This window comes from Gekko japonicus, unplaced genomic scaffold (assembly GCF_001447785.1).
Source record: "Gekko japonicus isolate JY-2015 unplaced genomic scaffold, Gekko_japonicus_V1.1 scaffold2300, whole genome shotgun sequence".
NCBI lineage: Eukaryota > Metazoa > Chordata > Lepidosauria > Squamata > Gekkonidae > Gekko > Gekko japonicus.
The window spans coordinates 14,882-26,847 of NW_015169853.1; the positions used below are offsets into that span (position 1 = coordinate 14,882).

The following is an 11,966-nucleotide window of genomic DNA, read 5'->3' on the forward strand; positions in this document are numbered from 1 at the left end:
TTGTATGCTATACACAGAAATTTAGCCTACAGTCTCGTTCCCTTTATTGAAGGACCAACGACTAGTCAACTCATAAGTTTTTGTGCACACACAAAAGTTTATGTCGAAGAAAATCTGGTTTGTCTATTGTGCATGCACACGAAAGCTTATAAATTAAAATACAATATTAGTCTTAAAGGAGCCACTTTGTTCTGCCGCTTCACACCAACAAGGTGACTCACCTGAATCTTTCTCATTGAGATACTCGAGGCAGGTGGTGCAGTGTCAGTCAGTACAGTTCATAGAATGTGACATCTGTTGAGTGAAGCGATGGGGCCAGGATTTCAGAAATCTGAAACAAAGTATAAATATCAGACTTGAAATGTTAACAAAACCAAAAAAGTGGAATTGTCTGCATAGAAAACAGGGCAGTAGGAGCACGGTAATACATTCAGTAACTATATTGTATGCTATACACAGAAATTTAGCCTACAGTCTCGTTCCCTTTATTAAGACACTTTCTTGTGATCTGATCCTTCCACTTTCCACAGCCGTCCCCTGAAGTGCATGAAGTGCAAAGAGGGGCCTCCGGTGTTGATCATCCGTGTTGGAGATGCTTTTTGCAAGTAAGAACGAGGGGTGGCAGGTGCAGTAGGAACTGGGCATAGGAGCTGTCATGACCTGTGTAGGACTGGGAGACAAGGCCTAATGAGGCCTAGGCCCAAGAGAGACCTGTGTGGCAGTGGAAAGCAGACACAGCCTACAATCCCCCACAATGCTTAGTGACAGTTGTAACCAATCGGTGTCCAGGGATTGTATGAGGAGATTGTGATTTATACCTTGTGGGGAGTGGAACGTTCTTTTCTCTCACAGAGCTAAACTGAGGGGACTGCATTCTTTCCCCTCAGAGTTAAGCTGAGACGAAGATCCCTAATTTGGGACAGAGTGAGTACAGGCACAGGCCTGGTATAAAAGGCTGTGGGCTTTGAATAGTAACAAGTAAGAGAAATAGGTAGCCACGTTAGATTTGTTTTATTTTACCTTTAGACATTGTTACGTATTTTAAGCACCTTGTCTTGTTTTCCTTGCCCCATTACTGTATTAATAAACCATTTGTTTAATGTTCTCTGCCTGGTCATCACGCCTATATTTCTCGGCTTAAAAGGGGCATTTTGGTTGGGCTTAGGAGGGTACTCTGGGCCTTCCCAAGGAGCCCTAAGTCCAGAGTGGTGGCAGACGAAGGTGGCAACCAATTGGGGTCATGACAGGAGCCTTAAGCTGAGAGCCGGCTGCTATGCTGTAAATGACACATATGATACACAGAGCTTCATGAAAACCTTGTCCCTGGTGGCCATCAGCCCCCTCCTTAATGTTAGCCAGAATCCCTGTTTGCCATGTGCTGTTTCTCTAAGGGGCTTGAGTGAGAAATTGGGATGTTATCTTTAGGGCTGGATGGGTCATGTGAAACAGTTATTTTGCTGACTGTCAGAAAAAGCCATTGCAAGTGAGGGGCAGGGGCTGCCTAAACTCATAACTACCCACACCTGTCAATAAAAGTTCTGCATGCTCCCCCCACCCCCGATTTGTAAATGGCTTTAGCCTCTGCTGAGAAACCTGTTTTCTAAATTTATTCTCACTTCAGCTCAGATCACAGGATTCCATGCAATGCAGGTTGCTGTAGCACTTTGCTTTCAGGGAGTTCCTGACTGTAATTTTTTACAGGAGCACATTTTGTTTGCAGGGCCTGTTTCAAGGATTACTTTGTCCACAAGTTCCGTGCCACGCTTGGAAAGAATCGCTGCATTTTTCCTGGAGAGAAGGTCCAGTCTGATTATTTTTTGCCAGTGGGAAAGATGACTAGAAGCGACCAGGACAGTTCATAGTAACCTTTTGGTGCATTCCTTCTTTGCTGCAGGTTCTCCTTGCGTTTTCGGGTGGACCCGCCTCCAGTGCAATGGTGCGACAAGTCCAAGAGGTATCTGCCTGGGCCCTGTGGTGCCTAGCAGGATCTGCAGTTGGTCAGTTGAAAGAGCCGGTCAGAGGCTTTGATTTAGCATAGTGATTCTCAAAATGGGAGGAGGGGGGTAACCAACTGCCATGAAAGGGGGAGAGGTACTTCTAGCCACAGCAGCTCATTCCTATTTGCTTTCCTCCCTAACGGGTTCGTTTTTAGGCAGAATTCTGAAACGCTTAGTTGTAGGGGTTTTTTAAAATCCAAGACTGGACTACTGTCCCGATCTGTAGAAGAGGTGGGAGGTAGAGTGTGTTTAGGAAGGGGCCCAAGTTGAAATTTTTTGAGAAGCAGGGGTTTAGTAGAAATAAATTAACAAATTAACACAAAGGGGATAAAAACCTTGCTCTAGTTGTGATGGGTGGGGAGGAGACAGGCTAGGTCTGCATGTCCTGCCTGTGTTTAAAAGGGCGTTTGTGTGAGTGTGTAAAACGTACAGTGTTGAGGTTCAGAAAATCACAGCAGGGGCCTTAGGGTTTCCAAATGAATAGATGGACCCATTAGGTGCTATGATCCCAATGAATCGCTTCTGGGGACCAGATGACCTGCTTCCGAAGAAGTAAATGTTTAAAGCTTGCATTGCACAGCTTATATTGTTAGATGCCCAGCGACTGCGTCTTTCATGTTTATTGAACCAACCTTGCCTCTTGCTTCTCAGGGCCTGAGTCGGGATGCAGCCAAGAAACTCCGCTTCAAGCCAGGCATCGTCTTTGTTGATGGTAACCCCTGTTCTGTGTCTTCTCTTTTGTGCTTGGGAGACTGAAGGCTAGTAGTGCTGGGGCAGTTTGTTTGGACTAGAAAGGTCTGGCTTAAAACATACATCCACGTGTGTGCATACGTGTATATATACGCACACACATTTTGCACCATTCCCAAATTTGCTGCTAGAATTTAATTCCAGGATTGTGACTGCCTTGGGGCTAGGCGAGATGTCCTCTGGTTGCATTCGAATCTTCCTGGCACATTTTTCTTGCTGTGTAGAAGGAGCTGTGTGTGGACAGGACCTGGGGAAGAGACGAGAGGTCCACAGTCAGGTGGAGATGATCCTGAGAGCCACAGGGTTTCCTTTTCATCTGGTGCACTTGGAGGAGGTAAGGAAGACACCCGCGTAGAAGCAGGACTGTTGATTTCAGCCCCCCTCTCCTTTCTGCTGGAGCTTCTCCATTTCAGCATACTGGAGTCTTGCAGCCTCAACCCAGCTTGGTTTAGCTTGTCAGTAATTGAACAACCTTATTGATTCATTTGCACAATGGTGTCACACTAGAACTCTGGCACTGAACCCAGGCCAAGAAAGGGTATCTTCTGAAATATGGCAGTAAAGCAAGCCAGCATTCTGGACACCAAGATCTCAAGAAGCCATGAGATATAAAACGACCGTTCTCTTAAGAGCCAGTTTGGTGCAGTGGCTAAGTGCGCAGACTCTAATCTGGGAGAACCGGGTTTGATTCGCCCACTCCTCCACTTGCAGCTGCTGGATGACCTTGGGCAAGCCACAGTTCTGTCAGAGCTGGTCCCTCAAGGACAGTTCTGGGAAGAGCTCTCTCAGCCCCACCTACCTCACAGAGTGTCTTTTTGTGGGGAGGGGAAGGGAAAGGAGTTTGTAAGCCGCTCTGAGACTCCAAGTGAAGGGCGGGGTATAAATCCAATCTCCCCCTCCTCCTCCCCCCCCCCTTGTGGGCCCAGGCTGAAATCTGATTTGCCCCATCTTTTTTCTCACGTTGGGCAACCAGATACCCCTGGAAAGGTCACAGGAAGGACATTGAGGCCAAAGACCTGTTGCCCACTCCATTACTGGTGTTCAGAGATAAACGATGCCTGCACTTGGAAGTTCCTTTAATAGCTGTTAAGATACTTGTCTTTTATGAATTGGTTTAACCCCCCCTTTAAAGACTGGCCTAGTGGCCATAGTCTTGTGGAGACAGATTTCATAAATGACATTGTGCCAAATGAAAATATGTTTCTTTTGCCCATTCTGAATCTGCAGGCCATCAACCTCCTTTGGTTATGCCCCATTTCTGTTACTTCGGCAGAGGGAGAAAAGCTTTCTCCGATCTATAAGTAATCTCAGAATCTTCTGTCCTACGTTTCCCTCCTTTGTTCTGTTTTTGCCCCCTAACCTAATGAGCCCCCAGATTCCTCAGCCTTCCCATATAAAAAGCAGAGTCACCTGTAAAGTGGATCAGGGAGCATCCTCTTACATCCACGAGCACTCCTACCCGCTCCACTTCAGAGGCTACTGGTGCTCCTCTGGTGGATGACTGGGGCCTCTCGTGTCATCTCGTAGGTGTTTGACCTTCCTGGCTCCATCTTGCGCTCCATTTCCCACAATGCCACAGATGACAGCCAGAGTTACAAGGAGGCTGTGGATGGTTTCATACGGCGGCAGCAGCAGCAGCAGAGTGAAAGGACTGGGGACTCTCTGCCAGGCCAGCTGTCTGAGCTTAGCGTACGATGCCCTCCAGGGAAGGAGGCAGTGGAGGTCCCCGGGCCTCTGTCCGTCTCACACACGGCAGAACTGACCCACCTCTTTAGAGCAGTGAAGACGCTGACTGCCAAGGAGGAACTCCTGCAGACACTCCGGTGAGTTTTTGGGCTGGCAAGAGAGAACCTTCCCCTTGAGTGCTGGCAGAGGGGTTCCTCACAGACATGCGGTCCAAAGAGGGGCAGAGCAAAGACATTCTTTGGGTCCATCCTGGTGAGTTCCTGTTACCTGTTTAACTCACTGAGTAGAACAACCAGGGGTCATTTGCTGTGGGAGCGCAAAGGAGCGAAGCTCCGGCAGTAAGGAGCCCAGGGGGCGGGCACATTCAACAAGCCCCTCCCCCTGCTCCCAGAAGCCCACAGTTGGGCCACGAGGAGCAAGAAGCAGCCAGGTAAGTTGCAGAGCACCCCCCTCCCCCGGTCCGCCTTCAGGTACAAGGCTCTCCTTCCTCTGTGAGGGCAGATCTGCGCATTCCCCCCACCCCTAGTTAGCAATCCAAAACAGTCCAGTGGCACCTTTAAGACCAAGTGTTATTCAGGTACAAGCTCTCCCTCCTCTGTGAGTACAGATCTGCACGTTCCCTCCCCCTCCAATAGCTAGCAATCCAAAACAGTCCAGTGGAGCCTGAGTGGTGGGTGTTGCCTTCTGACACACTTCCGGTGATGTTAGGGAGTGTGGCATATGCAAATAAGTTATGCTAATGAGCTCCTGCACCTCTTTTTCTACTAAATGACCCCTGAGAACACCAGTGTGGTAAGAATGACAATCTAAGATATGAAGAAGAAGAAGAGATTGGATTTATACCCTGCCATTCACTTGGAGTCTCAGAGCGGCTTACAAACTCCTTTCCCTGCCCCTCCCCACAACAGACACCATGCGAGGTAGGCGGGGCTGAGAGAGCTCTGACAGAAACTGCTCTTTTTCAAGAACAGCTGTGCCAGAACTACGACTTGCCCAAGGTCATCCAGAAGGTGCAAGTGGAGGAGTGGGGAATCAAACCCGGTTCTCCCAGATTAGAGCCCGCACACTTAACCACTACACCAAACTGGCTGGAAGACCTGGGTTTGAATCCCAACTCATGCCATGGAATCTGGCTGGGTGACCTTGGGCTAATCACACCCTGTCAGCCTAACCTACCTCGCAGGGTTATTGTCATGATACAATGAAGGAGAGGAGAATTATGTAAGCTGCTCGCAGTGGGGAGAATGAGGGTTATAACTGAATAAAATAGGGGTTTATTACACTGATCTAGTGGTGTAGTATCATATGTGCTGATGCCACTGATGGAGCCTCCAAAACTGGGGGGGAGGGGCATTGGGGCAAAGCTGCCGTTGGCCTGGTGACCCTGAGGGCACTCTGAGGTGGGCTGTTGGTGGCTACTGCAGTGGGGCCATCCTTTGCCGTGCTTCCTCTGTGGTGGCGGGGGTGTGTGGGGAGTGTCAACCCCTTTGGTCCCTGCAGGAGTTAGGAGCAGTCCTCCCTCCTTTTCAGGAACCACCTGATCCTACACGTGGCCCGGACAAACGGCTACACCAAAGTGATGATGGGGGACAGCTGTACCCGCGTGGCTGTCAAGTTGCTGGCCAACCTCTGCCTGGGCCGGGGGGCCTTCCTCGCAGGAGACACAGTGAGAACTCCCCCCCCACACACACACACCTTTCCCTTCCCGGCCTTCCCTTCTGGCTGCTCTTGGGTCGCAGTCCAGCCAGCCCGCCTCCCGGGCTCCACTTGACCCCCTTCAGGGCCCGTGGGATCTGCTTTGGCCCCTGCTCCAATCCTCACCCCCCCCTTTCCTCCCTCCCCTCCCAGGGCTTCTCCGATAGCCGCCACGGCGACGTGCTCGTGTTGCGCCCCATGCGGGAGTATTCTGCCAAAGAGATCGCCTTCTACAACCGCCTCTTCGGGGTGCCCGCCGTCTTCACGCCGTCACTGGATACTAAAGTAAGGGGGGCAGCTCTGCATCGAAGTTCACCGCCTGTTCCGGCTGCCCGTAGAGTAGCCCTTGCCTGGGCCAACGCCAGGGAGAAAGCTTATCTCTTGCTGACCCTGCTTGTTAGTTAGGCAGTCTCATTGGCTCTGCTTTGGCATCAGTTTCATGCTGAGAGTCTGGCTTTAGAAAAGTCTGTCCAGCAGCCTAACCAACCAGTCATAAATCGTGGTCTTGCGTTTTAATGTTTGGGGATGTTTTATTGTGATGGGATTTCTGGGTCCGTGCAGTAGCTGCCTCAGTTTGAAAGTGAAGAAACAGGGAGGTGCTGCTCTTCTGGGCCTGCCACCCCTTCGGCAGAAATACAGCGGCCTTGTTCCCCCCCCCCCCCGGCCCCCGGCCGGCCTCCCCATTACCCCTTGATAAGCTTCCTCTACAAGCTGCAGTCAGAGTTCCCCGCTACCATCAGCACTGTCTACCGGTGAGTGTTTCCCCCCTTGACTGAAGAGGAGCATTCTTGTGGTGGGGGTGGGGGCTCAGCAGTATTCCTTACCACCCTGATAGTTATAAACAAAATGGTCTGTATATAGTGACTTATATTTTAATGTCAGCTAGGATTTTATTGGCTAAGTGTTGGAAAACAGAGAAAACCCCTTCAAGAGAGGAGATAATTCAAAGGTTGTTAGAATTAGTGGAAATGGACAGACTAAATGTTGTTTTACTAGGAAAAGATGAAGAACAACACCTAAAACGACGGTCAAGAGTTTACAACTGGATAGAAAATAAGACGCTTGAATAGACTCGGAAAGATTTATTGTGACCGAAAGAATGTATCGATTTTGCTATGAAAAATTATAAGTAAATTCAGTTTTTTTTAAAAAGCAGTATTCCCTACCATGAACACACAAAGCTGCCTTCTACGGAATCAGACCTGGTCCATCAAAGTCTGTCTCGTCTACTCAGACTGGCAGTGACTCTCCAGGGTCTCAGGCGGAGGTCTTTCACATCACCTACCACCTGGTCCTTTCAACTGGTGATGCCGAGGATTGAACCTGGGACCTTCTGCATGCCAGGCGGAGGCTCTACCACTGAGCCACAGCCCTTCCCATGCTAACCTTCCTTCCTCCAGGCTATTTCTGCCTGCATAGCTTGTAAGCAGTGCTGTGAGCACCGATCCCCGGCGTTGGCAGACTGAGAATATTGGCCGGAGCCACCTACTGTGCCCCCATAGGCTAGCTTTTGGGCAGCTTATTTTACAGGGTACTGAAGTCTCGCCCAGCGCCCTTTCCTGCTCTTGTGATTATCAGGCACCGCTGGCAGGGTTTCCAGCTGCCTTTGCCAATTTTTGGGTCCAGAGACTGTCAAAAACGGGACGTTTTTAGCTCCTGAACTCTTCTTAGCCTCCCACACAAGGGGGCAGTTGCCAGCCTGCCCTCTTGGTGGGCTTCCCTGAGGTATTTGATGGACCACGGTTGGAAACCGGGGTGCTGGGCTTGGTGGGCCATCGGTCTGATCTAGGGCTGCTTTTAGGATTAACGTATGCAAAGCACAAGCAGTCCTGACCTGATGGTCCATCTAGCTCAGGCAGACTTACTTTAAGATTCTCTTTTTAATGGGAGATTCCAGGGCATCATTCTGCATGCAAGAGCGGTGCTGTGCCGCAGCTGCTCCCTTTAAGGGAGCACATGCCAGTATCTCAGGATGGGGCCCAGAATTACCCATGCTTTGCAGGGCACCACATGCCAACCCTCTCTTTTCTGCTCTGCAGGACAGGCGAGAAACTTGGGACAACCCCTCGAGACGCTGGCGGAGACGCAGAGCCTGAGCGTTGCCTCTTATGCCTCTGTCACCTGGACACCAGTGTTGGTACGCGGGGGGTGGCACGGGAGAGGGGGAAGGTTGTCGGCGCCCAGTTGATGCTGTGGAGAAGGGGAGGCACCCAGAATGCGTTCGGCAAAGGAGACCTCAGGGAATCAGCACTGGAGGAACCAGAAGGCCGGCTAGCAATGCTCCCTCTGATCTGCGGAGTCTTGTGAGCAAAAGTTCTACCTTGAGAGCTCCTGGCATTCAAGTTGTGAGTGAGCAGTTTGGCTGCTGCATAAATGAGTTTGCTCTGGAGCTCCATCCTTCCTGAGCTGAGACAAAAATATGTGAGCCAGAGGCTAAAAAACTGTGAGCTGGCTCACACTAGCTCAGCTTAGAGGGAACACTGCCAGCTAGCGCCTTCCTGGTCCCACTCCAGGCAGGACCACCCGGTCCCTCCCCCAGATCGGCCCAACGAGGGGCTGCGCTGCCCAGCAAATGGCTCCTGGCAGCTGAAATCGGCACGGCCAGCACAGAGACTTCTCTTTACCAAGCTGCAACCGGCCAGTCCCCGGGGTTCTGCAAACCCGTCTCCCGAGAAATGGCTCACAAAGGATACACAAGATGGGGGAGAGGAATCCATGTCGTCCTTCCTCATTGGCTTGTGGGGGGCACAGCCATTCCCCCAGGCTGTGGAGACAAAACACTCTGCTGACCAAGTGGAGCAAATCCAGTGCTGGCTGTTGGCCCACCTTTGGCTCCCGGGGGCAGAACACAGCCTCCTCCCACATGCCCATTCTGCCTCTGCCTTGCAGTCGACGGCTCCTCCTTGCAGTCCACGCTGCTGTCTGAAGAGCTCTGCCGGAAACCACCACCGTCTGCTGGAAGCGGTTGCTGCGGGGGGGCTCCGAACGAGACGGGCTGCTGCAGGAGCTCTCCGACGGCAGGGTAAGGAGCTGCGGAAAGAACTTAGCGGGGGGGGGATGCTTGATACGGCATCTTCTTTTGTGCGACAGGGGAGGCCCTGGGTGGACACAGACAGCAACCTGCCTCTCCTCCTTTGGTCCACAGGGCCGTTCCATCCCAGGCCGTGCTTTTCCCGCTGCTGTGCTACAGCTGCCGGCTGACCGTCAAAGACATGGTACGCCTGGGGTGGGGAGGGATGAGGCCGCATTCATGAACCAGGCGCCCAGGGAACAGCCCCGTGCCCTCAAGCTGCATGGTCCTGCCTCTCCCCCGAGGATTCAGAGAGGGAGACCAGGCTTCCTCAGTATTGTGATTTCATCCGCTGTGTGCGTGGGGGGAAGAGAGAGGCTGAGAAGACCAAGCAAAGGGGGTGGAGTTGGGGCTTAGCGCACGGCCAGCCTGTGGCCAAGGAGGGTGTTTGGCTCAAGATGGCAGCTGCAGAAGTTTGGCTCAAAGAAGAAGAGATTGGATTTATACCCCATGGCCCTTCACTACCCAAAGATGTCTCAGAGCGGCTTACAGTCTCCTTTCCCTTCCCCTCCCCACAACAGACACCCTGGGAGGGAGGTGGGGCTGAGAGAGCTCTTGACAGAAACGGCTCTTTTTCAAGGACAGCTCTTAACAGAGCTACGGCTTGCAAATCCAGGTGCAAATGGAGGAGTGGGGAATCAAACCCGGTTCTCCCAGATTAGAGTCCGCACACTTAACCACTACACCAAACTTGGTACCCAAGTTGAGGCCCTGTGGGGATAGGGGGTGGCCCCTTGCCTCCACCTTCATGTTTACCAGAAAGAAAATGGGGTGTGTACACCCAGTTTTGCTCCTGGGGATCTCTTGGCTCTGCCAATCAGCGCCGCCCATTCTTGGACTCTCTTTTCTTCTGCAGACTTGCCTGGAACCTCTCCCACCGTATGTCCACTCCGAGGCTGAGCGCCGTCAGCGCAGGTACAAGGGCAGAGAGACGCAGATGAGGGTGCCCTCCAGCCCTTTAGAGAGAAGGCACCTCAGATGCTTTCCACCCCCCACCCCCAAGGCTGGCCTGAGTGGCAGGGCCTGACCCTCCGGAGCCTGCAGGGCTGGTGCCCTTGCAGGGGCAGTGAGAGATGGGTCTGAAGGGTCCAGGGCACTGGGCCGGTAGCAATGCTGAACTCCAGCTCAGATCTTTACCGCGGCAGCCAGGGACCCGTGTAGCCCACTCAGCTGCTCAGCCTTATTGTCCCCTCTCTCCTCCGGGAATTAATCCAGCTCCCTGCAGACAAGGGGGGGGGGGTTGAGGGACCCCTGCTCCAGCACTTTGCGAGCTGAAGCTCTGGGCCCAAAGTTGGGCCTGCTGGAGTAGGATGGGGGGGGCACTGCGTGGCATCCTCCAGGCTCAGCCTGTGAGCCCCCATGTCACAGCAATGCAGAAGGCGTTCCAGCAGGGTCTCCTCCTGTGGGGCTGCTCTCCCCCCCCCCCCCGAGTCCAGCGTGTTTCCTCTTCCCTCCCCCAAGCAGGGCTGCGATGAAGCAAGAGATCCAAGAGTTCCTTCTTGAGGACGACCTCCCTGCGAGCTGACGGCCCAAGCCAAGCCCAGCACCAACCACGCCGGGAGAAGACGGCGTTGGCCTTTCCGCTCCTGTTGTCATGCCCCTTTTCTAAAATAAATTATTTTGAATCCAGGAGTGGCTGACCGTGGCTGCAGAAGCGCACACCCACTAGTTATAGGGTCTTGATCATTTTCAGTGTGCAAATTGCTTGAAAACCCCTGCAGGATTAAAAAAACAACAACACCCCTACGAGGTAGACCACCAGGACTTTTGCTGAAGCCCCAGAGTGCTGGAAGCTGCAGAGGCATCTTCTCTCGGCGTGATCGAAAACCCTTCCGTCGAAAGGCCCAGCAGTACTGAGACAGTAGAAGGTGACGCTGATCTTCCTCCCCCACCAAGAAGTTGCCATTTCTATACGCTGCCCTAAGAACTTACCATGCTTGAACTCCGGGGTAGCAAAATATTTAAAACGAGTTCTCCCCCCCCCCGCTCGTAAAGTGAGTTGGTTCAACTGTGTGCCCTCTAACCAAAATGGGGGGCGAGACGGAAGTCAAGGATCACCACGGAGAAAGGTTTTTGGGTGGCAGGTGGGTGCCGACGCTCCCTCTAAGCTACTGAGTCTTGTGAGCAGAAAGTCTGCTTTGTGAGCGACTGGCATGAAAGTTGCGAGCGAGCGATTTGGCTGCTGCATCCAATGAGTCTGCTCTGGAGCCCTCCTTCCTGAGCGAAGACAAAAACGTGTGAGCCGGAGGCTAAAAGACTGTGAGCCAGCTCACACCCACTCAGCTTGGAGGGAACACCGGTGGGCGCACCAGCATCATTTAGCCTCGGAGGATTCGGGACACTGTAGAGACACCGACTTTAATTTTGATTTTTATTATCTAGATCTGTATAAATAACACCACCTCCTTAGAAAAAGTGTCTTTGGGGTCCAGCCGCCCCCTTGTTTGCAGCAGTGGAGGCTGGCCAGGAGCGGTGCCGGGGGGCACTCACATTTGGCGAGGGCGGGGCGGGAGGGCTGTGCCCCCAACAGGAGCAGGTTATTGCTGTGAACGCACTGTGGGCTCCCAAGCAGCAGGGTGATCCCCCCCCCCTTACAGTCAATTTCCGACTGCCCTGCTGGTACGTCCCCCGTCCCCCCACTCCAAATGTCCCAGCCGGGGGCGTGCAAGGCACAGAGGTGGGGGCTTAACACCCTACCCTTTCTAGAGCTGTTTTAGAAAAAGAGGTCTGTTTCAGAAAGTGACTGTGTCGTTCCCCCCCCACCCCCC

At 52.5% G+C, this 11,966-nt stretch overlaps 1 protein-coding gene across 1 annotated transcript; it reads left to right on the forward strand.

Moving 5' to 3' along the window:
• Window positions 1-537: 537 nt before the first annotated feature.
• On the forward strand, window positions 538-11,222 carry CTU2 (cytosolic thiouridylase subunit 2 homolog (S. pombe)). Its single transcript, XM_015417361.1, has 14 exons — window positions 538-605; window positions 1,721-1,799; window positions 1,895-1,954; window positions 2,649-2,709; window positions 2,972-3,081; window positions 4,275-4,570; window positions 5,964-6,099; window positions 6,282-6,462; window positions 6,760-6,880; window positions 8,168-8,265; window positions 9,018-9,150; window positions 9,274-9,343; window positions 10,055-10,113; window positions 10,663-11,222. The coding sequence occupies exons 1-14, from the start codon at window positions 547-549 to the stop codon at window positions 10,721-10,723; spliced, it is 1,524 nt and encodes a 507-aa protein (XP_015272847.1). The 5' UTR covers window positions 538-546; the 3' UTR covers window positions 10,724-11,222.
• Window positions 11,223-11,966: the final 744 nt, after the last annotated feature.

What these genes read in the sequence shown, in the direction of transcription:
- CTU2 (XM_015417361.1), top strand. Translation starts at nt 547, where the DNA reads ATGAAGTGCAAAGAGGGGCCTCCGGTGTTGATCATCCGTGTTGGAGAT. An exon ending in GCATTTTTCCTGGAGAGAAG is followed by an intron (nt 1,800 to 1,894) that starts GTCCAGTCTGAT and finishes TCTTTGCTGCAG; the next exon opens with GTTCTCCTTGCGTTTTCGGG. An exon ending in CCTTCCTCGCAGGAGACACA is followed by an intron (nt 6,100 to 6,281) that starts GTGAGAACTCCC and finishes CTCCCCTCCCAG; the next exon opens with GGCTTCTCCGATAGCCGCCA.